The 25,889-nt window shown below is 39.9% G+C and overlaps 1 protein-coding gene across 1 annotated transcript; it reads right to left on the bottom strand.

Moving 5' to 3' along the window:
- Window positions 1-25,889, bottom strand: LOC104964038 (RNA polymerase II elongation factor ELL). The gene is made up of 12 exons (XM_010792753.1): window positions 25,680-25,889; window positions 22,884-22,931; window positions 11,873-12,000; window positions 11,319-11,473; window positions 8,687-8,928; window positions 7,886-8,013; window positions 6,207-6,321; window positions 5,176-5,632; window positions 4,592-4,655; window positions 3,983-4,154; window positions 3,829-3,873; window positions 1-3,417 (listed from the first exon to the last, which is right to left on the bottom strand). Exons 1-12 carry the CDS (start codon window positions 25,815-25,817, stop codon window positions 3,307-3,309), a joined length of 1,803 nt encoding a protein of 600 aa, XP_010791055.1. The 5' UTR covers window positions 25,818-25,889; the 3' UTR covers window positions 1-3,306.

Here is a 25,889-nt window from a genome sequence, read left to right as displayed (position 1 = left end):
TTAAATTCAAAAGAGCTTTATTTGTTGCTTGAACTGAGACAGCCATACACTTCTTCTGAAAGCTTTTTACTCAAGTGGATGACTGGGATAAAGTATCCACCATCAAAAATTGCAAAAATATATTCCATTTCCCTTTCACCATACTTTGAGTGTTGCTCTGAAAAACAATGAACTCACTGCAAAGTTGGATTCCATAAAAGGACAAACGCATATAAAACAATAAATAAAAACAATTTGTTCTTCCAGGTAGACCAATTGCAGTGATTCATAATAGGTGAAATGTCCTATTTCACATTTTCAACAAGACTTGGTTTTCCAGTAGCAACAAACCAATCAATGCACCAGAATTACATTTGTTAAAATACTTTGCGGGGCTGCAAAAAGAAATGCAAAAAAAATCCAGGACATTATTTTGAACAGCTAACCTAAAATGCAGTTTAAGTGGTGTCAGGAAAATCTTGCATTTTTGCAAATGCCGAATTTACATATCTGGAAAAAAAGTCAGCACCCAAAAACTAAGAAGATTTTACAAGGCATCTGATACCAACTTAATCTAAAGATAAGGAACAAAGCACTTTGAACAGCGGCACCAGTGTGAAACTACAGATGTTTAAATACTGCTGGTCCTTTTTTTCTTTTTTACAGAATACCAATACAAGTTACATGCAGAGTGGCTCTGCTCTTTGAATGGAAAGGCACCATCAGTAGTTAGCTCTCGCTACAGTATTACAACAAAGAAAACACATCACAGTTAGCACTTGAGATTCATCGAGGGTCTGGTTCCCAAAATCAACATGTTGACATGAATGGTACGGATAACTGAATTCATACTGTTTAGACTGATATTTTTCCTTTTGAGATTGTTTGATTTCATATGTATTATGCAATAGACCAATACCACTCTTGTGGGAGATGGGAAGCCCTTGACATGAATCTGTTTTGTGAATTATCACTTTCAAGGTCATCTGAATGGTGTTCTGCATGGTTCCATCTCACCATCATTTTTTAAAACACTGACACAACAAATTCTGTGAAACAACCTAAACATCATTTTGTATATCTGAACTGGCATCGTGCTCCTGTCTTTTAGTACAATCAAACAATGTCTCATGGATTTGCAGATCCAATACCAGAAAAAAAAACGTTTGACTGATCAGATAATTTCTCTTGTTGATTAGAGCTTTGTGGCACATTAACTAAACGTTGTGTGGTCTTGTCTTTCGAATAGATCCAAACAGCCAAAATAAATAAAAGTTCAGTGTACCAGAACTTTAAGATCCAGCATGTTTTGCTTTGATATTTAATGCTCAGAATCTGGGCTTACACTTCTTATTTTTCCAATTGTCAGTGCTAATAAATATTCCTCTCTTGGAAAAGTTCATATGTGCCAAGACAGAGCAACTGTTGCCAGTCTCAAATCCTTCAAACATACCAGAAGTAATCTACCAAATGTAAAAGAAATAACAACGTACATTTACCTTATGCAAAATAAACTGCTTAACATGTGACAATAAGCCTATGAAGTATTTTCATTGGGAAATCAAGAAAAGGAAAGCACATTATTTTGTATACATTTCGGCAATGATTATTTCTTTTGAAAGTGGAACTTGATACGATTGGAGAGTGAATTCAATTCCGCAACAGTTCATGATTATCTGATCGAAACAGAAAATGATTTAGACCTACACGGTAATAAAACAAGAAGAACACAGATAACACAATACCTATCCAGTAACAACTATCCAGTAACTGAAGTTCCTTCAAACTAAAATAAATTTACAAGAAAAAGTCTCAGAATGCTTTGAACTGTGCAGGGTAAACCAACAGGGGTGTCCTCATTTTGGAAATGTCTGACATACTGTACGTGTTAAGGCAAATACTAGCTCCCATTCTAAGCAATTATTAAGACAAAAGTTGTGAGAACGGCTAAATTGATCCAAATGTCCAGAGAACACTAACATCTGAAATCAATTTGACAGTTTGTGGTTATTCTTATGATCCTGCCTTGGAACGAATGATTCCAGAAAGTATAAAATGAGTCTAAAAGCGCCGCCAGCACCCTCTAGAGGTCTGCCTGCTCCTTACACCTAAACTGAACCAAAGTGGTATGAACCGAGTGACAGTGCCATCTGTGTACTAACAATTACATTATCCAACTTTTAAAGGCATCTCTTTTGTAATCTCCATACTTCAACCAAAGCAAGATCATAGTCAATCAAACATGATCGATTACCAAGATCAAATACCCTGTACGCTTTTAAAACTGCATTTAGAGTGAAAAGTTATGATTCATAGAGCTTTTAGTCATTCATCTACAGCTTAGATAAAGCATGATTACTGGGTGTACCGTGTTTATCAGTAAACCAACAACCAGAAGGTTTGAGAGAGTTGATAATGAAAAGGCAGTTGGTGGTAGGCTACATGTGGGTGAAGTTGACACTCATATGTGCACAAGCACTATCTTGAAACCAGCGTTCAGGCACTGGGAGGAGTAGTTTTGTGGCATTCCAACATTTCTTAGAAATGACACAGGACGCTGGCAGCTACATGGTTAAATTACTCAAGATCAAAGCCTGAAGAACTTTGCATATTATGCTTTACATTTCATTTTCTTTTCATTTTAGTGATGCATTGAGAAAACCCCTCTGCAAGTTTAGTCCTGCAGAAATGTATTTTTGTTTGAATGATAAGATTTTGTTTGCATTGGCTTCCAAGGGAGAGAGATTGAAAATGGTTGTGACCTTATTATTATTATCATCTGATCTTATTACTGTAACTAATGAATAACTGATGTGCTTAAATGTGTTCACTTTCTATTGGCAAACAGCAAATACAACTGTTGTATGATAAATATAAAGACTTTAGTAGCATTTGTTTCCCCATAAGTTTGATTGTACCATCAATGTAATACTTTTTTTTTTAAATAAATCAACACATATTTTAAAGTTCTGAGCAGATAAAGGAATACAAATAAAAATACATTAAGCAGGAAGGATCAAATCTGCTTTGCACTTCCGATAAAATGGATTTGGCTTACACTTCGTCATTGGACCATTATACAGCAGAACAGAATCCAGCCAAAAATCATAATTAAAAACCAAAATGTTAAAGGGCAACATTTGATCACGGGTCGGTGGGATCGGCCCACTTTCTAGAAAAAAACCCCGCTCCTCGATTCCATAAATACTCGAAGGAGTAAAGTGAAAAGTGTCTCAGTGACTCCGGGCCCCAGCTGGCAGTCTTTGGCTCCATTAGGAGTCTTTTGGTCCAGTCATGTTAAACCCTGCTGAGGGTAGAAGCTGCTGACTAGGAGAGTCCCTGCGCTCGGTCGTAATCTGTGATCAGGCCTTTGATATGTGACAGTTTCTGATGGAGGTACTCGCATCGCTTCTTCTCTTCCCGGTACCCAGGAAACTTCTATAAAGAAAGAAGTGAGCCATCAGTAAAGGACATTCAACGTGATCGCCCTTATGTTAGAACATCCGTGTATTCTTATACAAATCTATCATGTCCTTAGTTTTTTCAGGGAGGTTTGCTGGAGTTTTTGCAATTTGATTTAGCTAACCCTCAGTAGCAGTATTTGATCAATTGATGTTGGGTAGAATTTATGGCAATTTAATCTAAAAATAAAAGTTCTAACTTCTTAGTGGATTGGCAAACTATGATGCACATCCTCAATGATAAAGTCAATACAATGTTAACATCACATCTTTTTTTAAATAGGAAAATTCAAAAATCTAAAATCTAAAATGGAAAATGAGAAAAAATGATGTTCATGAGTGTCACAACTGTTACATGAAATTAAATAAAAATGTAAGTTATTCTTACCTTCTTATACTTTCGGTACTTTTGTAGTATTTGGTCCTCCATGAGCTGAAAGGATGACAACAGAAAGAGTGTTAGGAACATGTATCTGAACAGTTTATTGTTTTGGTGTTTGATCAGAAACGGGGCTTTTAAAGGCCCCTGGTCCTAACAGTACCTTGTACTCTTGTGTTCCCGGGGAGAGAGTGTTGATCTTTGAGCCCAACTGAACAAACATCTCTGTGATAGCCCCGATCCGGGCATGAAGAGCTCTGTATTCATCGTACTCGGCACAGAAGTCGTCCTTATACTCCTGCCTCTGCTCCAGTGCTTTTATGGTACTGTATTTTCTGAGAAAAAGCAAAAATAAACCAGATGTTATTTCAAAGCAGAAGTGATCTTTTGAAACTAAGTTGTTTCCAATTCCTTCCAGTAGATGGCACTGCAGAACGGTGGAGTGAGAGGCCTGACACGTCACTGATATAACATGATGTGTTGACCAGATGTAAAAATGTAAGACATAACATGTGTGTTTGCTTCACTAAAGCTTTGTGACGGCTCATTTAGACATGTGGTTCAATTCACTGTATTTAAAAAAAAATGTTTTAAAGCTTATCCTCACTCTTTAGGGTATCTATTCTCAGTGGCTTAGAGCGATGACAGATTATTTTACAACGTATGTGAGATATCACGCAAATATTTGGATTGAATTCCTGAATCATTAATCCTTTCTGAAGCTGGGATTTGAAAATGTAACACAGTCAGGGTGTGTGTGTTTGAATCTTACATTAAATATTCAGGCAGTTCCTCTGCGGAGGTTCGATTGACAGGTGTTTTCTCCCCCTCATGATCTGTGGATAGGAAAAACAAACACACACACACACATTGAAAAAAAGGTTAAAGCAATCTGCCAATGCAAATGCGATAATTCGCCTATCATATCAAGGCTGATGGAATCATTTATCACTCCCTCTGATAAGAGATCTGATCCAAGGCAAGCCGTGACGTCAGCAGCCTCCGAGTAGGAGGCATGCTGCCTGCTGACTCGCTCGACCGTAGGTCACCCAGCTGTTTCACAGTCAATCATCAACAGACTAGAGCCTGACTGAGGACAGCAGGGCAGAGAAAGTGCTAGAGCACTAACAACACTCACTGCTCTCTCAAATGAAAATATATGAATTGCTCCTTGTGGGCCTGCAGCACCAGCTATAACTCAAACCTGATATTTTTTGCCTTTTCGCTAAATGAAAGCTGTTTATTTCATGGCCCCGACAAATAGTAAAAAGACGGATTAATGACAGCGCAAAAAGATACATGAAGTGTGAGAACACGTTACATAAAAGGGAAGTGTTTGGTTTTATGGTTGTTTACCTTTGAGATTTTCTCTGTTATGTTTCAGGTCTGGACTCGTCTCAATCCAGTCTGGTTTTAAGCGCTCTCGTTCTTTGTCTTTGTGCTTTTTGGACTTCTTTTTTTTATGCTGGCCGTTGGTGAATGGTTGGTCAGTGCAAATGGACGTGTCAGTGTGTGGCGGCTTAGGGCTGGGTACAGTGGGAGCTGGCTCTGTCCTCTCCAGTTTGGGAATAGTAGATGACCCGCTGAGTTTGTGCGGTGATTGCAGTCCATTTGGGCTCCCCTGGAGATGATTGTTGGTTTTGTCGAAGTCCAGTTTGATCTGTACTCTAGAGTTTCCATGACTAGAGGAGCTGCGAGCCCCATTGGTGACGCAATCTCCCTGAGACGGTGACTGCAGTGGCAGACACTGGTCTAACAGTCTTTGTTTTTTGGGAGTCTGAAAGTTGGATGGGTCCGAGGACAACGGCCGTTTCTAAAGGAGAAGAAAGAGATTATATTGATTGATTTGCTTTTTCTTATTGATATGAGAGTGGAAATTACATGAGCTGATCCGAACATGCCTGTATCATGATTACATATTAACTTTAAAGGAGTAGTTTGACCTTTTGTAATGTGTGTTTTTTCATTTATTTTGCAGAGAGCAAGATGATTGACACCTCTCGCATATCCAAACTAAATATGAAGCTACAGCCAAAAGCTCGCCTTGCTCTGTCCACAGGCTCACAAACGAAAACATTGAATTTAATTTGTGTAATCGATGCAAAACAGAAGTGACTTGACAATTCTACGAGGTGCTTTACTAAGTATTGGCCAAGACAAATAACATCACAACGTTTCTAGGAAAAGCACTATTTGTGTAACTATTTCTTCTATTCCAGTCAGAACTATATTTACACTGAAGTAAATAACAAATGAACACAAAGATATAAGAGTGTCGTCATATTTCCAGTAATGTGTATCTGCAAAAGAGGAATCTACCTATCTATTTTCAGTCTTATAAGAAAGAAGAAGCGTCACAAGATAATTAATTCAAGGTGAATAATTACCACAGAGAGATTCTTGGCAGGGCTGAGATGTGAAGGAGAGTCCCCGGGAGTTTTGTGGAATGACTGGTTGGACTGGGGACTCTTCAACTGGATACTGTGGAGTGGCTGTAGTTTCCTGAAGAGAGATTCAGAACACAGCACCTTCAGTCAGACAGTAACTGTGAGGTAAATGGCCTGTAAAGCTAAACAGGAAGAGGCAGTATGTAGGTCATAAAGCTGGCTTTGGTAGATTTATGAGTGAGTGGATGAGCAATTATCATTTTTGTTATGACACGCTTTCCAGACAGTGGTGGCAGCTTTTCCACAGAAGACACAATTATTGACTTTACAAAACTGTCAATCTTTAGAATGTTATCAAAGCTTTTTTTTTGCAATTTAATGTGGTATGTTTTGTTTTGTGTCTCCAGTGATGCAATCTACAGGGGGCAAGCACAAAGACTAAACACAGTCCAGTGAGCAGAACAATAGCAGCAGATTTAACCTCTGGAGGACCAAACCCTCTTCTCTGTTAATCTGCTTCCTACAGCTCCTTCCTCAAACAAGTCACTCCCCCATATGTGTTCATGCAACCTTTTTATTGTGTGAGTTTGGAGAAATTAAACATGAGCTGAAGAATGATATTACAAAAGAAAGAAGGCATGAATACTCAAATAAATGAATGAGTGAAGAAAATCTGCATTATTTACAGGCTATCGCTGTTCTATTACACTTGGCAAACCATTTAATGACTACAATTGTAAGCTTTTTACACTTAGCAGGGGTGGTGAACAGAGGGGGTTGTGAAATCAGCCAAAAAGACTTGAGTTTTCTCCAAAACACTCATGAAGCACATGGCCTGCGTGTTTACTGGCAGGCGGAGGAAACGTACTAGGGGAGAAGCTCACCCTGAGAAGCTCAGCCTTGCTGCTCTGAACCTTCCCAGCTAATGCCATTTGGCAACAGGGTGCAGGGCATATTCTCCTCAGCTTTGATGTGTCCACTTAGAGGTTCATCAGTGCACAGAAGTAGTAATTTAGAAGCTCCCCTTTCAACATGATCACAGCAGACTTCTACATTAATTCAGTGTCCTTTCTGTAGTCACGCCAGCACTGTCAAAACGCGTCCATCCCAAAGTCTTTTATCCGAACGGGTCTTTAAACTTCTAAAATAACTTTATAGCAATAGTTTGACTGTTTATTTCGTGAAATGTTTTCATCATCTTCTTTCTTGCAAAGATTTTTATGAAAATATGCAAACCACTCTCTTGTATAGAGTAAATGAAAGGCTACCGTCAGCAGGCTATTAGCTTAGCTAAACAAATTGAAAGTGCTAACCTGGCCCAAAAGTTAACAAAATCTTCAACCAGCACCTCCAACATTCGGTTTTTGTATATACTAAAGAAACAATATATAATCTGTTTATAAGTGAGTTTTAGAGGTGTTGAAATGTTAATTTTGTTACTTACATGGAGAGCAAGGCCAGGTGTTTCGCATCTTAATTCTAAACTAAGCTAATTGACTGTTGTCATTAGCTTTATAATTAGCGTTGACATATACATCTTCTCATTTGGGGTGTATTTTCCAAATCTTGAACCATTGTTTTGTTTTTTTCAAGTAGCCAAAACAGAACATTTTCTTACACATTTCAAATTCGCTCAAGGAAACAAAACAACAGATTTTTGTGTATTATGGCTAACTTACCACTTGATCTGGAGCCTGTGGATGAGTTGCTTCTCCTCTTCTACATATCCAGGCCAGTCTCTCTGAACGTGTCTGTAGAGCTCATCCTTCAGAGTATAGCTGTGGTCCTTAGGGTTCAGTTTGCCAACCTGAAAAAAAACACACCCCAATGTAAATAAATCAACAGGAAAAGAGCAGAGTACAACAGAAAAGGAGACAATCTGAGGTAACAAAAACACCAAACTGTGTTAACCTTCAATGCTGTGACTCCACCTTATATTTAAATAAATTCCTGTTTGCTACTCAGTGGGTCTGTATTGTTTCTGCGGAAAACAGTTTAACCCTGCCCTTATTCAACCTAATCCTGCTGATACAAATCTAGACAAACCAACCACTTTCAATTCTGAAAGTAGTCGGATCCCAGCTGGAGACACCCCACCCCTTCTCCTGTCAAAACACAATCTTCTCCTCTAAAGATAATTAAATCACAGCCTAATTACAGCTACCAGCGGCAGTACAGTCTCCACTTGATGATTGCAGTGGGACACTCAAACATTGTGAACACAGGAAATATGCCTGAAATAAACTAACTGTCATCACCTTTTCAGAGCTGTGGTCTTTCATTTGTATCATAAGCAAAGTAGCAAGATAGGGACTAATTTATGATTATAGTTTTAATCCTTAACCTGATTTTAACAGACACTAAATAAAGCTTAATGTGTAATTATCACACAGCATTTTGACATTATCTTTTACTTTACATCTGAGTATGTTAAATCATTCGTCAACTGTGTTTATTTGGCTAGGTGACAGATGTCTCACCTCCTCCAGTATTGAGGTCAGGTCAGCCTTGTCCTTTAGACTGGCCCGCTCCCTCTCCAACCACAGTAGCAGCTCAGGTTTCCTGTAGGGCTTTAAGGCCAGGAGATGAATGATGCGATCCCTCAAGGGCCGGTGTGCCACAGGGCTGGGAACCAGGCTCCTCTTGTTACAGGGGGAGTGCTTGTTGCTGCCATCTGAGCCTGATACCAGACCCTGCTTCCTCTGGACCTTCACAAACTTACCTGAGATCAAAACAAAGGGACAAAACAGTTTCAACACAAGATTTGGGATGATAAGGACACACTTTTGGTTCGAAAAGTTATCTCAGCAGTAAAGCTGGTTATGAAGGGCCGTACTTATACTGCAATACAAAAAGCTAGACAAGACCAAAGAGATTGTAACTGATCTGATAACAGTATTCAAATATGCTCACTGTATCCTGTCCAAGCAGCCAACATATCATTCCGAATCCAATCCTCAGGCCATTTATACAAATCACACCCTGATTTTGAAAGAAAGGCCTTAATCTTTTATTATATCTCTCTATTGTCGTGCAATCTGCCTCATGGCCACGCAAGAGATACCTCCATAAATACCTTGAGCACGGGGCTGTGCTTATGCACTTTCCTTTTTTTTCTTCTGGGAAGGGTAATGTTGTTGCGAGAGGAAAACGGTGAAAGGGGTTGCACTAGCGTTAGCCTAGTACTGGGTAAACAGAAGAGCATGGGATCTAAAGCAAGTAACACAGAGAGGCCCTTTCTTCCTGTTGCAGAACTAATTCAGTTGAACCTGGGCAGGCAGTGCTTAAAGATATCTGCAGACTGTAATCTCATTACAACCTTAAGCCATACTTTGGAAGGTGCTATAGCTCAAGACTAACCTCTATCACTTTCACAGGGACAGCATGCCATCATTTTTTCATATTTATACAGGGAATGTATATTGTATACTGTCATTTCTACAGAGTGTTACAAAGTGTAAGATTCAAATGAAGTGACTTTAAATCGACTTTGCAAAATGCAACAGCTTTGCAGCGGCTTGTTTCAACAACAACCTGGAACCAGGTCAAATAGATTTCATGCGAATATCCTTTATGCACTGAAATAAAAACCTGCACTGCCACATTTAAAAAAAGCAGCAACAAGAACCATCGTTTGATGTTAATAAATGACAGCAGCTTGGTAAAAGTTTTAAAGCTTGTCAAGGAAACTTGTTATGACACTTCGAGGTGATAGAGATATCTCACTTAGGGTAACTAACACACTTAAGTTATGTGGGCGTAATTATAAGGAATGACTAAACACTAAAAGTAGCAACTGTTCTTAATAGGTTATCAATATTATAGAGGATAAGAAATATAATTAATGGCTTCAAAACATATTTGATTTATTTCTATATTTATTTTTACTTTGAACTTTTACAACTTGTCCGACACTTGGTGTGTGCACACACTTTAACTGCTTATTGCCAGTGCCCTCTTTTCCCCGAATGCAACTGAACTTTAAATCATACATCCTCGTCTTAAGTGGACATTTTTCTACTCCGTAACCTGTCATTTTGAGTTGGTATATGGACATTTTTTTCTGATGAGTATAGCTTTACTGTACCATAAAAAGACAGTCAGTCACCACGAAATAACTATGTGCTCTCCACTGCATATCGCACTTACTGTGATCCGAAACCCATGGATTTCTCTCTCTGCTTTCCACGGGAGTAAGGAAAGCTATGTGCTTTGCAAGACATGTTCAAGTAAATCGGGGAATGTTGTAACAGAGATTTCTCATGCATTTCTAACATTTATTAGATGCATGCATGTGCCAGATTACATTTATTTTGTAAGAGCCTCTGAGAGACAATTTGGGCAGCAAGGCATGGCACGTCAAGTGTAGGAACCACCTCCAACAGCTGGCTGCTACAGCAATTACCGTAACAGCATGTTTTAGTGTTGGTCTGCAGTGTGTTTCTATTCATTAAATATGATCTACACAAACATTTAAATTCCCATGGGACCTGTAAATGTCATGAAGCTTCATGTCTAGATCATTTATAAAGTTGCAGCATGCTCAATTTAATCGACAATGAGTATAAAACCACGAGCAAGGAGAAGGCAGTGATAAGAGAAATGAATTGACAGTAGAAGATCCTGCCTGTTAGGGACCCAATCGTTCGAGGTTAAGCAAGGACTCCTCTTTAGATGATGTTTAGTAGTATTTTATCAAAACAAAATTAATTACATTTGACTCAGTGTAATTAGAATTTAGGCAAAACTTCATCAGCATGAGACTTGTTAACGCATACTTCTAGCAAACTCAATCACATTAACGGTGCTGGCAGGCAAGCTGGCACAGTGCCTGAGCAATCTGGTCAAAATGAAAGGAAAATTACAAGACAGAGAGGCATCCCTCTCGCATGAATAATTGCAATGAAGCTCTTTGATCAATTATGTGATAACTTCCACACCATATGGCAATTATCAGCATGATAAAATGGTTAGAAGCAATGGTTCAGAAACTTTCTGGGAACATGAAAACTCAAATGATCTGTCCTTGATCCCTGCTTGAAGGCTTGCGAAGTAAAGCGGAGGCAGGAAGATACACCAGCATTTTGATACAGTGAATAGGCAAAAGCTTACTTGGCCCTGGCTTGATCTCAATTGCTGAGCGGCTCCAGATGTCCTTCTCCACCTGAGACATGCGCTCCCGGGTCGTCTGGTAGGAGTCGTCTGTGGCACAAACGGTGATCTTGTCCTGAATGCTACCCTGGCCCTCCAGGTGATCCCTGCCCTCCCTGTGTGCAGGAGAGTTGAAGCTTACACATTCTATATAAATATGTAACTGGGTCTGTGACTTTTGCCTGCTAGCAAATTCTAGTACTGTGTTCAGTTAAAAAGGTTTAAAGTCTGACAGCACTAATCTAAGCATTTAACCAACCCTTTCACATTGCTTAGCTGCAAACACTACTGCTCTGTTCTCAATAATTACTGGCCACACCTTCTTAGGTCGGTATATGACGGCCTTTAGGTGTTATTGTAGTCTTGTTTTAATATAGCCTGACAGTAGTACTGTCTGTTGTTGTAGTACTGAAGAGAGAAGTCAGTGTTTGGTAAGGCACTGCAGTCCCAGACACCACATTTACTACAAATTCCATTTGTGGTCGACCGTGGAAAGAGTTATGTGTGCTGCTTACCCTGAGACATACTGGTGAATGCAGTCAAAGCTGGACTGAGGCTTGTCTTTGCTGTCACTGGAAAGGTAGAACGAGAAAACTCTGAATCCATCCGGAGCCTCAGGGGTTGGCGCTGGGATCTTTACATACTGTAATAAAAATAAAAATAATTAGTATACAAATCAATAGAAACTTAGTTTAGAGTGTTTCAAGATGAAAAACAAAAATAATCCTTCATTGTGTTAAGGCAAAAGCTCATTTGAGTCATGTGTTAACTAATACGCATGTTTTATCTCAAATGTAGCCTGAAAATCAACAACGCAGCTTCTTTTATTGAAACCGTTTTAGTCATTTTTATTCACTGGTAGTTTTTAAAATGTGACCTAAATAATTCCCTCTCAGAGGGGGTACATTGTCACGCTTAGGTCAGAGATGATGACCTGTAGCCACTCATGGGAGGAGCCTGTCTGAAAGGCAACATACAACAATAGTAAAGTGGACAGCTTTTTCACTGTGGCGATAACCTCCTGTGTCACAGACTGTCTGAGGCTCCCTAGCAACAACCAAGCCGGCAGGCTGCAGTCTAGAAACCTATTACATAAAATGACCCAAAAACCTACTTCCACTAATAAGAACAGTTCACCATAGGAAGTCATTAACCAACAGGTAACATGTTCTTTGAAACACAATTGGCAGAGGCTCTCTCATACAGCGCCTGCAGCTGTGTTTCAGCCTGTACATTTACAGTTTAGTACTTTTGTTGATAGTGTCCTAGATTCGACAGAAAGCCAATGATAATCAAACATCCTTTACGTGCATGTATATGTGCTTACTAATGAGTAGTACTTAATTTCAAATGGCTGCAACAGCTCACAGGCTCTTTAAGAGCTCTCAGAAAAACAAACGTTAGTCAGATGGACCTGAAGCTGCCTCTTTAGTTATCCGTCGTAAGTGATTGATTATAAGCTGACTGGCTGAGAGCACAGTGTCCCTAGCAGATGTGGCAGGCAGGACTATAGCTGTCACAAATGCCCAGTCATGCAGCAAAGCCATAAGCAGTTTTTTTGAAGCACGGAGCCAATGAACAGCTCCTCTCCTCTTCTCTCTTCGACACCCCTCCTCCTCTTCTAAAACCCAACGCATGCCATTCACCCAACCCCCAATAGCCTCCAGCTTTCCTTCATGTGCACAAGCCCACCCATGTCAACAAAAAACGCAAAGCAGCCCACAAGGCCGGGAACACTTGAGACACACAGCTGACCATTAATTCTGACCTATTTACGTCTGACCGTTCACATGAAGTGGTAAAGCGGAGTCTGACATACGTCTGCTTTGGGTTTTACGCTAATTAAGGACGATCAACCAAAAAAGCATCAAAGCCAGCAGGGACATGAGGCAAGCCATGTCCTCACGACCTTTTACTTTAAGAGAGTAAAGTAGTAGGCGCCTTGACCAAAATTAGAAGCAACAAGTGACTAAAACAGGGTAATTGACGCAGAGAAGGGCATGCAGAAGAACTGAATTTGAATTGGTTATAAATTGAGAGTCCTGCTAAACAAAAGCTAGCCTTTGATGAGGTGAGAGCACATTTAACATCGTAATAGTGCCACCATGTCCCCTCTTTCAATCGATGGCAGCAGTATGAGCCCCTCCAGCCATGCATTAGATTTGCCTGTCACCCCCATCCATGCCACTGTGCACACTTCACATTCAAATTCTAATCAATGTCAGTCAGGTCAGACTGTTCAGAGGTCGCCCCCGTTTTATTCACAGCTTCCTTTTATGCTACATAACCATATGTCAGTTAACCCATTAAAAAACACAAGGCCCTATACTTGAAAGTTCAGCAAAAATCAACAATCAGAAGTATTAAATAGTTGAGAAAATAAAAACGTATTCACTTTCTTGCAGAGAGCTGATAAATATAAAGTAGCTAAAACAATTAGCTTAGCTTAGCTTTTGATATGTTTGCTGAAACAAAGAACACATGTCTGTAGAGAAATGCCCAGAATATGTTTTGGGTGATTAAGGAACAGTGTCTCCATTACATACAAGTAACCATCATCAGATTTATCTCAATTATTGATATTGCCATCAAATATCCAGTATAGCCACAAGACCAAGTAGCTACACCTGTAGCTTCAGACCTCTGAGTGTATTGTATTGAGCTATGGTGCGTTTTAATGCTTATAAGTTCAAATGTGGCATTTGTAAGAGAAACAAATGTATTGTTTTTTTTAAGTATAATTGGTTAACGTTAATAATCGGAACTCAATGTTGAAAACAGTTGAAGTTCAAACCCATAATGTTTTATTAATTCATATATCATATATATATATATTAATTATATATTGTATCCTTGGTAGGAGACAATGTCCTTACTCTGCTTCTGACTCCACTGTTCGTAATCTGTATTATCACTTCAGGAAATACCATATTCACTATCATGTTACCTGGTCAGTAGTTGAGATTTGACATTTTCGCTGCACACCAATAACAAAACTCAGCTGTAGGTCGGTGATCCTGAAAAAGCAGTCAGTCAACTAGTAGGTGTTAATTTACGTAGAGACGCTGAGTCATAGACATTCCCGCATGGAGCTTAGGACTGATCCCCTGAGGCTGTGAATGTATGCATGTATGTTTATGTTTTTTTCTGTTTTCGAGCTGAGGAAGCCTCAGACTCCCTCAGGGCAAATGCAGGGAGTCAGGTCAAATATCTAGTTGTCCACAGAGACAGTCTAATATTAGTTACACTTTTTATGAATCACAATGGACAAACTCAAATGTAAACAAAGGCACATAATTAACAATCCTTAATTTAAATATATGTAAATAAGTCAAAAATAAGCACAGACAGAAGAGTTTTTAGAGATGTCAGTGCATAGAATAGCTTCAATATTCACATAGCAGGGACTATGAGTCATGTATTCACAGCCATCAAACACAATAATCAAACCACATTTCATTCGGCTTAGCTCAGTGGTTCATAGAGCAACTAATGTTATGCTTATATGTAATATTATGTCTGCTGCTTTGATTGAATGGCACACATATACATGTTGTGGTATATGGGTCTCCAAATGAGATTAATCCCATGATGAATATCTATTTATGAGACCTATCTATACTGTTGTAAAAATGTAAACTTCCCCTCTGTGGGACGAATAAAGGAATTATGATTCTGATGAATAAGCTGAAACCTACTAATGACCCTTTATTTTGACTCAGATATCAACCAAAAAAAAGAAAAGTGTTTTTTTGAAAATATGCCACTGTAACGATTAAAGTGCACTTAATATACACTGAACAAAAATATAAACATAACACTTTTGTTTTTGCTCCCATTTTTCATGAGATGAACTCAAAGATCTAAAACATTTTCTATTTACACAAAATAACCATTTCTCTCAAATATTGTTCACAAATCTGAAAAAATCTGTGATAGTGAGCACTTCTCCTTTGCCGAGATAATCCATCCCACCTCACAGGTGTGGCATATCAAGATGCTGATTAGACAGCATGATTATTGCACAGGTGTGCCTTAGGCTGGCCACAATNACTCGTACGTACGTACCGTACGTACGTACGTCGTACGTACGTACGTACGTACGTAGTACGTACGTACGTACGTACGTACGTACGTAGTACGTACGTACGTACGTACGTACGTACGTACGTACGTACGTACGAAGGCCACTCGGAAACGTGCATTTTTGCTTTATTGGGGGGGTCTGGGGGGGTCCGAAAACCAGTCAGTATCTGGTCTGAGGGTTAGGGTTAGGGTAATGTTGTGAATCGATTGGGCTGTGCTCATCGTCCATAAAATACGCCTGTCCGTACCATAACCCCACCACCACCTTGGGCCACTCGATTCACAACATTACCCTAACCCTAACCCTAACCCTCACACCAGATACTGACTGGTTTTCGGACCCCCCCAGACCCCCCCAATAAAGCAAAAATGCACGTTTCAGAGTGGCCTTTTATTGTGGCCAGCCTAAGGCACACCTGTGCAATAATCATGCTGTCTAATCAGCATCTTGATATGCCACACCTGTGAGGTGGGATGGATTATCTCGGTAAAGGAGAAGTGCTCACTATCACAGATTTTTTCAGATTTGTGAACAGTATTTGAGAGAAATGGTTATTTTGTGTATGTAGAAAATGTTTTAGATCTTTGAGTTCATCTCATGAAAAATGGGAGCAAAAGCGTTGCGTATATATATTTTTTCAGTGTAGTAATGATTTCAGTTTTTATTCAAATAATTTCCTGATGTAACATTTGTATTGCTATTTCCTAAGTGAGAATTCTTAGTAATTATGGAGATAGCTATTAAATAAGCATTATTTGTCCATCTCAGGATCAGGAAAATAATTAATTTGCTAATGCTCCATAATTCTAATTATATTTGTGTGATTCCATTAATATGAGAATAGGGATCATAGAAAAGCTTAATGGGGTATTATTGTCATCAGAGTGTACGATTAACATGTGTCAGTTAAATACAATTAAACAGCTTTATAAAAAAGAACGGAGCAGTGAGAGCTGTGTGCAGTATTTTGGTATGAGTCAGGTTTAACCGTTGGGTAGTTACAGTCAGAATAACCAAATGGCTTCAGAACGGCAATCCTTAGCACCTTGTCAGTGCAGCCCCCCATGGGGCGTACAGGCTGATACAATAACTGCCTCTGTGGCCTTGGCCAGCCACATCTGCTACTCCAGGGTCTGTGTGTTTGGAGATGTCAAATACTTTCAAGCTGTTGTAAGGTGTGAACTGGACTGGAACAGAAACTCTTGGCAGGGGGCTCAGCAGTTGAACAAGGACAAAGGACACCGTCGGGATGTCCTTGTAAAACTTCATCTTTAAATGTTTAAACTGCTCATCTTTGATGAGGTTAAACGGAGGTCTTAACCCTGCCATTTGTTGAGGAAGCAAAAAAAGCTTTACTGAAGGGATCTTCTCCCCCCCCCCGGTCCTTTGATTCTGCAGGCCAAACATCTGCAGGGAAAGATGAGAGGATAGTTCTCACTCTGTCTTTGCTCTGCAGACGAAAGCAAGGCACCCAGCTCTGGATTTGGCATGGCAATACTGAGATCAGGCGCCTGGATATGTGATTTACTCTGAAGTCTTTGCCTCCTGCCCCTGTCTGTACTGACACTAGTTACCATTGTCTTCTCATCTGAGCCTACTCAGCCATAGCTGCTCTGTGAGCTGCCCGTCTTTTGTTCTAGCTTCTTCCCCCACAAAGCTGAGTGCAATGGCCTGTCGGGCCGCCTGGATTATTCATGAACAGCGGGGACGTGTGTTGTTGAGGGTAAAGGGAGGGATTGGGGGTTTGGGGTGTGTATGGTGGAAGGGGAGGGGAGTGAAGGTGGGTGTCGGTGGCTCCCAGTAGAGCCAGTGCATGAGGGATGGTCCTAAATTGTCTTCCTTTAGGAATGTGACGAGAAAATCAGCAAAGAAGAGGGGGATGGATATCGGCTGCAGCAAGTGTATTTGTTCCTCTTTCACTTCATTTGTTAGTGCAAAATGTTATATAGATCATACATATTATAGACTCCACAAGTGAGGCATTGACAGAGTAAACTGTCAGCCCTGTTTAAGTGTCACATTCAGAGAAGCAAGTGCACTGTCCCAGAGAAGGGGGTTCCACTCATTACTCTTATTTACTGTCCCCAAGCTTTATACAGTTTAATCAACAATTGCACTGTGACTCAGATTTGTTAAAAACATGTGGCATCACCTCTTATAGTCTAAATCATGCTTTCATTAAGCCTGAATGGAAGTGGTGGTTCCTGTGCTCGAGGATCTATTCATAGAGGGGGGTTGGTAGAGACAGGAAAGCAAAAGAAGGGGGGTGGGGACTGACGGGAGTTAGTGAGGGGATATGGGGATGGGCAACTGTCGAGCATCCCCCAAGGTACTGCCTGTTATGCCAAGCAGAATCAGTCTTTTTCCAAGAGGCTGGGGCTAATCTGTCAACCTCAACGAACACTCTCCGTCTCCCCTCCCCCGACACCCCCAACCCTCCTTACTGTAGGTGCCTTTCTCTTTATACACAGAGGGATGGAGGTTTTTTTAAAAGCCCGTTAGGTGTAAGGCAGTTTCCTCTGTTCACAATGCGTTGCGACATGTTTTCCCTCTATATGGATTCCCCCGTCTAAACCTTGTCTAATTTGCATTGGATGGTGACAGTGTTTGGGAATTTTCTAATTCCCTTAACACACTGGTTATTAGGGCCTCAGATGCACTGACAACAGTACGGTTTTTCCCTTGTTGATTCACAGCCTGTTTCACTGGAGCAATCTCCCAAACCACATGTAGTGCTATACTCCCATTACCGGACTTTTCTCTCCATGCAGGCAGGCAGTCTGTAACCCTTTAACAATTCACAGATTGTGCGTTGGAAAGTATGTTCAACACTGATTAACTTGCAGGGAAACTTGGATAAATAGGGGGGAATCCAAAACATGCATTGAGGTGTCGTGTGTAAAATCAGGTTGCATGGATTGAAGAGGTGAGCCAAATAATGCACACAAGCTGTCAATCTCTAATACAATAGTAAGAACAGATATGTGTTTGGTTTCAAATGATAAGCTTTATGAGTTAAATAGTATCCTGTATTGCCCATGTTAATTTATTAAAACGTTCAAGCTTCCTTGTTGATTTGTAGGCATTGTTTGCTTTGTGTGTTGGATAAGACAATCCTTTTTATGTTGTGTGTAACCTCGGACAAAAACTAATAAGGATTATATAAGCCAGCTTGAATTCTGTGTCTTTGGGTTAAACAATAGCTCTCTGGTGTTGGTTTCAAGCCTTTGGAGTTAAGCTTCCTTACGACTGTAAACAAAAACATTGCCCATGCTTACTTGCAATGTTTGTTCTGCTCATATCCTGTTATGCCACATATTTGAACCCAAGAACAAAATATTGCCCTTAGAGGGCAGTTCCTGACACTGTATGAAACATTTCCTTATTGTCAACTTTGTTTTCTTTTTACAGTACCAGAGACTTATTAGATGCTTAGTAACCACCAGCTTTGCACAGTAGGATCATAACACTTATAAGTTATTTGAATGGTAACTTTATTATAATAATCCTACATTTATTTAAAATACATATACCATTTTTTTTTGATAAATGGTTTGAACCTGTTTAGATGTTTAAGAAATGAAGGCTTAGTTTTTTTTATGTTGAAATCATTTGAATGTTTTGCTTATAAAACTATGGATGCTTTTCAAGAACGCAGGTATCAAGATAACTGACTGTAAAATCTAGTTACATTTAGAGAATTTCAATACATTGGAGCACCATACTGCAATCAATTACACACAGCATAGTAAGCATTATATTTAGTCATCTTTTCCACCTTTTTATGGATACCAAACAAGACCTTGGGGTAAATGAGCACACAGCTCTAGAGCCCAAACATTTATCATCAATCTAAAATATCAGTCTGCTGCGTTTACTCACAAACAGCATCTCATTTATAGCCTTTGATTTGATGTCAATGCTTATATTTTATGACTGTCCACATTGAATCTTTCAAGAGTTTGCTTGCTGAGTTCTGGGATATGCAGCCTATTACTTAAAAACAAATAAAACATTCTTTACATTTGCATATTCCCTCAGCTACATTTTTTAAAGCAGCCTGTGTTGTTATTTTGAGTTTTCCTCGTTGCTATTTCCAGTTTCCCAGGGTTACGACGACAACTTTGGTCCTAATGGTTTCAGAATGGGAATGTAAACAAATAGCAAAAACACAAAACTCTGTGTGTGTTTCACTCTGTTTCTAATTCTGGCAAGTATATATCTATATATTTTATTACACTTGCATGTTGCCATCTTTAGTCACACTGCCTGCCCAATTTGTGCTATTCATTTCTTTTACAGCATTCTCAAAACCCTAAAATATACAACTAAAACACTGCCACAGTCACCATGGCATCCTTCAAAATCCCTTGTTTGAAGCGAAGAACACAATAATGACAGAGGAGCTAACTAAAGAGAAGTCCTCTTTAACTGCAGGATCTCATGGGGCTTGTTCCCAAAATATACTGTATGATCCAAAGATCCTAAAGCCAACTAGCCCTGCGTAAACACATTGGGTCTCAGACGAGCGGAGAACACAGAGACTTTTGCCTCGCTTAACACATCTGGATGAATAGAGCGGCGTGTGCCCTTTCAGAAACACGTGGGACAACTCTCCCTCTCACTGCTATGCCACAGAGAAGACGGCTCTCAAACCGCATTCCTGTTATTGTTATTCTAATTAGCTTCCAGGGAAAAAAAGGAGAAAAAATCATGTGTGCATGGACACATACACACTTGCACACTGCAAAAGCTTGTTTGCAGTGCGAGCGGGAGGCGAAGCAAAGCGGCGTGGTGGCGGGGGGTAGAGTCAGAGCAGCCGTGTGTGAGATAGAGGCCCTGATGTCTCCCAAGGACTCAGCCAAGGCATGGGGTGAAATGGCAAAATAATCAAGAGGGCCGGCGGGAGGGAGCCCAGGGGAAGCTCAGCCTTCACACACAGTCGTCATGAGAATATATTTAAAAGTACCTCTACATTCCCCTCATCCCAACACAACTGCCTTTGTGTGACAGCTGTGCACATAAATGCAGACAGGGCCATAAAAAGAAAACACCTTTCAACATTTATGAACTGAGGAAGAAATTAAACCGTTGTCACATCTGACACAGCACAACACAGTGTATTCAAATGTAATGTCCATGTTTACTACGGCAATATAACACGCATAAAAGATACGTTCAGTAGAACAAAATACTACAGAACCACTTAATGCTGAGATGCAGTGCTTACTCACCAATACAGAGGTATGAGGGGGGAAATCAAGGAATAGAAGTATGTGAAGAATGTTATTTTAAGAAATAACAATGGATAAAACATACTTCATTCACCCATACAGCCTTGATCTAATAAATCGGAAAGTAACACAAGCTTCATTTTTTTCTAAATGGATAGATCTTGCCAACAAGCAGGCGGCGTTGCCAGCCCTGAAGGAAAATAAGCACTAGGATGTGAAATTCCTGGCCATGGGAACCCAGATCAGCTCTGAATATATTCCTTAATCCCTGGTGATTTCAAAGTATCCACGTTTAATGTAATGTTAAAAAAAGATGATCTCTCTACTCTTCCTGTTTCTTAGGATTTGCTTCAGTTTCCATTTATTATTTTTATTTCCTTTTACTGCCATGCGCTAGTTATTGATCAAACCCATTTGGTTCACTTGCCTCTAATATCATCCATTTTTTTTACGTCTGTTTATACCTCATTCAAGTGAGTAAATAGCACATGTTTTGATTGAAACTTGTTAGTTTCAAAGTTGCCTTGAACACTAGATTCAGAGGCATCTGTGAGCCTGTGCCTTTCATCGCATGATAACAAGCTTGGCAGAAAATGTACAACAGAAAGGCTAAATGCCGCAGGGTGGGAGAGAAAGGCAGCCGAAAAACCTCAGCGTGGTATTTCTCGATAGGAGCCATGGCCCTGATACCACTGAGCCCTGGAGTGAAGCCACGACAGTGATTTGAAGAATTCCTCTGGTTTTTGTGGACCAGGAAGTGCCCTTTACAGGAAATGTGACATGAGCCAGCGAGGACAAAGATCAGAGAGGAGCAGTCGTGGCTTCTGTGATGGAGCTCTACAGCTGGCAACTGTCAGTGGACACAAGCCTCCTCACTCACTACACATGACCTCTAGAAGCTCATGCTGCTTTTTGGGAAGGGATGATCTCGGGCAAACACGTATCCATCAACTAAAAAGTGGCTACATCTGTGATGCTGTAAACCTCCAACGTGGAGACACAGATACTGGTGATCCTCTCGGTCTGTTATATGCCAGACTGCCATGTTCACCAACATCCTCCCCCCACTAACGGCTTAATCTAGCCTCCCCCATCACCAATGGTTGCAGCTACCTCATTAATGCCCAATCGTCCAGCTCTGGGACTATTGTCAGGGGGGGAGGGAGCCCATGCTTGAATTCCGCAAAGCAATTTGAATATGTAATGTGCCAACCAAGATATAATCACCAAATCCTATTCAGTGATTAAAGCACACTTAAATTGCCCTCACTTAACATTTCTTCACAGAAAGACTCTTATGAGCAGGTTAATCTGCCGCTCATTTTACAGATGTTTCATGACATGTTTACATAATATTATTTTTGTTTGAGACACATTTTGCATCCGGCCTTGCAAAAAATTCCACCGCTCATGTATCATTCCTGTATTTTAAATCTCTCATGTCTGCACGGAGACAACAGGCACGGAGGCATGGGGGCTCCCTGGGGTTCACCAACCCCCCCCCCCTACCTCTTCACCCTCCCCGAACAAAGCCTCCCCAGTTGCGAGCCTGACCCAGTAACCTGGCTAGCAGCCTGGGGGTATAGCGTACCCTGTCTTAGGGCTTCCAGGGTCTATGTGAGCACACAGGGCTGGCATTTGTGTACAGAGTAAAGTCACTTTCGTCAATGCAATCGGCTCTTGCGGGGATTAGACCAGCTCCTTTTAGACAGGGCCGATTGTGTGGTAAATGTGTAGTAGCCTAGCAGGCAGAGCTGGGGCGGGTGTAATAGTGGCCCGGCTAATCTGGACGGACACAGGCATCTTTCTTTACATACGCTATACAGGAATGCCCTCGTGCTCTCAGTGACAAGTATTTTGGTAGATTTTGTACTTTGTCTTTGATATTTAATACACCATGGGACACGTGAGCAAATTATTAGACATCTTTCTATCACACTTTGGGCTCTATTGAATTCAAAGTAGCCACAATATCAGCATTGATCACTGCATCTTTTGGTTTTAAGAAAGAGAAAAGTCCAAGCCAACAAAATCCATGATTGCCATTTCAGTGAGAGGGTTTTTGACCTCTCCATTGATGCATGAGAGTGCTTAATAATCAAATAAGATGTGCAGAAGAACTGTCACAAGTGCGTTCAACAGCAAACAGAACCAATTAGTGCATTCAATTTCTGAGGCATTAGGAGAACATGCAAAACATCTTACCCCTTGGCTCCCCTTGAAGCAAATCGCTGGCTGACTTGGTAGTGATGCCTGAGGAGAGAGAGAGAGACAAAGAAGAAACTGGTCAGTGATTTCGGAATTAAGTCAAATGTAATGGACAGCTCATACACTATGAGTGAAAATATATCGCCATTGTTTAAGCTTTGCATGGTGGATTTTTCTAGATAACAGCAGCCTTGCTTGATGAGATGAGTTTTGGTAAACTTTCCTCAATAAATGCCAAAACATTGCTAAAATGCACACTTCCAATCCGGGTTTACACTGATGAATTGCAGCCATATTTAAATATCATTAAATGTACAATTCATAGGTTTCTGGTTCCCAAATAGTCAGAGGAGTGTTTGTGATAAAGCAATCTATAGCCCACAGGAATTTTGCTTTGCGTTAGTCAGCTGAGCATGTTTATTCCTTTTTATTTATTTTTTTACAAATTACAAATAAAAAAAAAATATATATATATATATATATCTTTTAAATATTTAACTTGTTATAAGCCCTTCTTGCTTTGGTTTATAACTGTACTGATCTCCAAGACCATGGCGAACCAAGCACCAGAACATCATATTTCATATTTCCCCCCGACTGATAAGGAAATATTGAAATAAAAAAGAATCTACCTTTGAAGCTACATGATACATAGTTAATAGATGGAGACAATTATCTGCCAAGTACAGCTGTGCCTGTGATTGACAGCACTCTCAATTTATTATTTATGGTTTTGGGAGATGTTTTCCCTATTGAAGAGTACTGTTGTGATTTTTTTCATCACCCGTTAGCGTTTAATATTGAATGAAATAATAAATATTAAAGCACATACTGTTTGTGACAACAAGGCCCTGGGCAAAATCAGATGGTTTATCACAAGTGAAAATAAAGAAGCTCGTTTTTGATAATGATAATTTAAAATATGACAATAATCTATTAATATTTTTGGATTAGCAAATCCATTGTTACCACTTATACCACTTATATGGCACATATACAAGTATTTGGCCATATTGTATGTCATTATGGTCATGCCAATAAAGCTATTTTAATGTAATCGATTGATTAGTGTTTAGCCAAAGATAATAATTTACATATAGGTTTCTGGTGAAAAATCCCTTTTGCATGGTGTTCATCCTCATCCGTCTGCAGCATTTGATCCCAATTAATGTATTAATAACTTATTTATAAATGCCTACATGATAGCTTGTTAGAGAGTGAGAGACCCATGAGTTCTTGTTGCCATTTATAACTGCATGTTTACCAAATGGATACAAAGCATTTGGGCGAAAAGGATTTTCACAACCTGGCAACCCCAAAGTTGTTGTTAGTAATGGAGCTTTACAATAATAAACTCTTTATAAAGTGTGTTGTATAAGATACAGTTAATGAATTACAGGATTCGGTAGACATTTTTATATCATTGATTAATCTTATGGTAATTTACTAACCAAAAGTGCCCAAAATGCACTGCTTCCAACTTATCTTAGTGTATATTTGTTATTTTTCTAAATCTGCAAGGATATTATTGAACCCATTTCCCTTCAAAATTAGTTTTGAAATATCCTCAGCTTTGAGAAAATTGCATAAATCTAAGTTGAGACTCAGCTTTTTAAAAGTATTGTTTAAATGAGAGCAAATTGAAATTCATTCACAAATCACATCTGAAAACAGGAAACTCTTTTAAGGTTGAGCTTCCTGAGCACATCTCCTTCATCTCAGTGGGGGTCTAAAACAGTATTTTATGGGATGGTCTTTGACTTGGAAAAGTTTAGCAGTAACCTCTCCTGCCTGGTGTTGCCTGGAGGAGGCTGTCAGGCTGTGTGAGATCTGGAGTTTACTCTGCTTTACTCAGCTGGGCGAGCAAAAAAACAATAACACACAAGACCCCAGCGACAACTCGTCGAGCCCAATGCAGACCATACAGCTGAGACCAGGTCTATTCCGGGCCACACACTTATTTGTTTTGACCCCCCCTCCCTCCTCCCCACTTGAAACCCAACAAAAAAAAAACTCAGCAAATGAGCCAACTGCTGTCCTAACTGTGGGACTAACTTATCAAGCCTTGCTCTGGGAGACACCATTTGGATAGACTAAATTAACTCGGTCTAATGTAATGGACCATAAAAGCAATAAAACAGTCTCCTGATTCAGAGTAGTCGAATAATTTGCTTGATAGCTTGTTCATTAATTTATTCCCGAGAGCAAAACAAGCAAGACAAAAACTGCCTTTAGAAAAAAACATCTAATGACTGACAATAATGTGTTCGCCCTACATCTAAATAATGAATTTCACATGTAATGTATGTGTAGAAAGCAGAGACAACACAAAGGTTTTAAAGCTCAGGGCATTATCACAAACCTCTGCCTGTCATACGTGAACTTTAATACCTTTTGGTTTTTCGGGAGATTACGCTTTGGTAAACAAGCAGAAATTAAAATACCCTGCCCTTTTCTGCACAAAACACATTTCACTCAGGGTTTAAAGGGGGAATTTAATGAAATCCCGTCATTCATCAGATCTATTGAATTGCCTGTTATGATCACAATAAATCCAGCCAAGCCTTCTCTAACAGCCAAACACAAAAACAACATTAACAACCACCAACTTCTTTCGATAAGACCAGCTCAACTATTTAAACTTTACTTTGTTTCCTAGTAAAAGGGAAGAACGAGCTTCCAAACCACAGGGATTTTACAGTTCCCGGAGTTGGGAAGCGATTTAGATAATAGAAAATATAGCTTGAAAAAACACACACTAGCTCCAAAGTTCAAGCCGATCTTTTTTCTTACCTTCAGGTTCTGGTAGCCTTCGAGGGTCCGGATGGCAGTGTCAGTGAGTTTGACGTGATATAGAGTTTGATTTGGGTTGTTTTTGTTGATTTTGCCACAGGAGAGCCCATACCGATGCTCCTGTCTCAGCGCTGCCATTTCTACAACTGAACACTATTGGCGACATACTGCCTGCTACGTCACGGAGGAGAGAGGCTGTGGGCGGAGCTA

This window comes from Notothenia coriiceps, unplaced genomic scaffold (assembly GCF_000735185.1).
Source record: "Notothenia coriiceps isolate Sejong01 unplaced genomic scaffold, NC01 NC01_scaffold00036549, whole genome shotgun sequence".
Taxonomy (NCBI): domain Eukaryota; kingdom Metazoa; phylum Chordata; class Actinopteri; order Perciformes; family Nototheniidae; genus Notothenia; species Notothenia coriiceps.
This window is presented reverse-complemented; position numbering and strand designations above follow the sequence as displayed.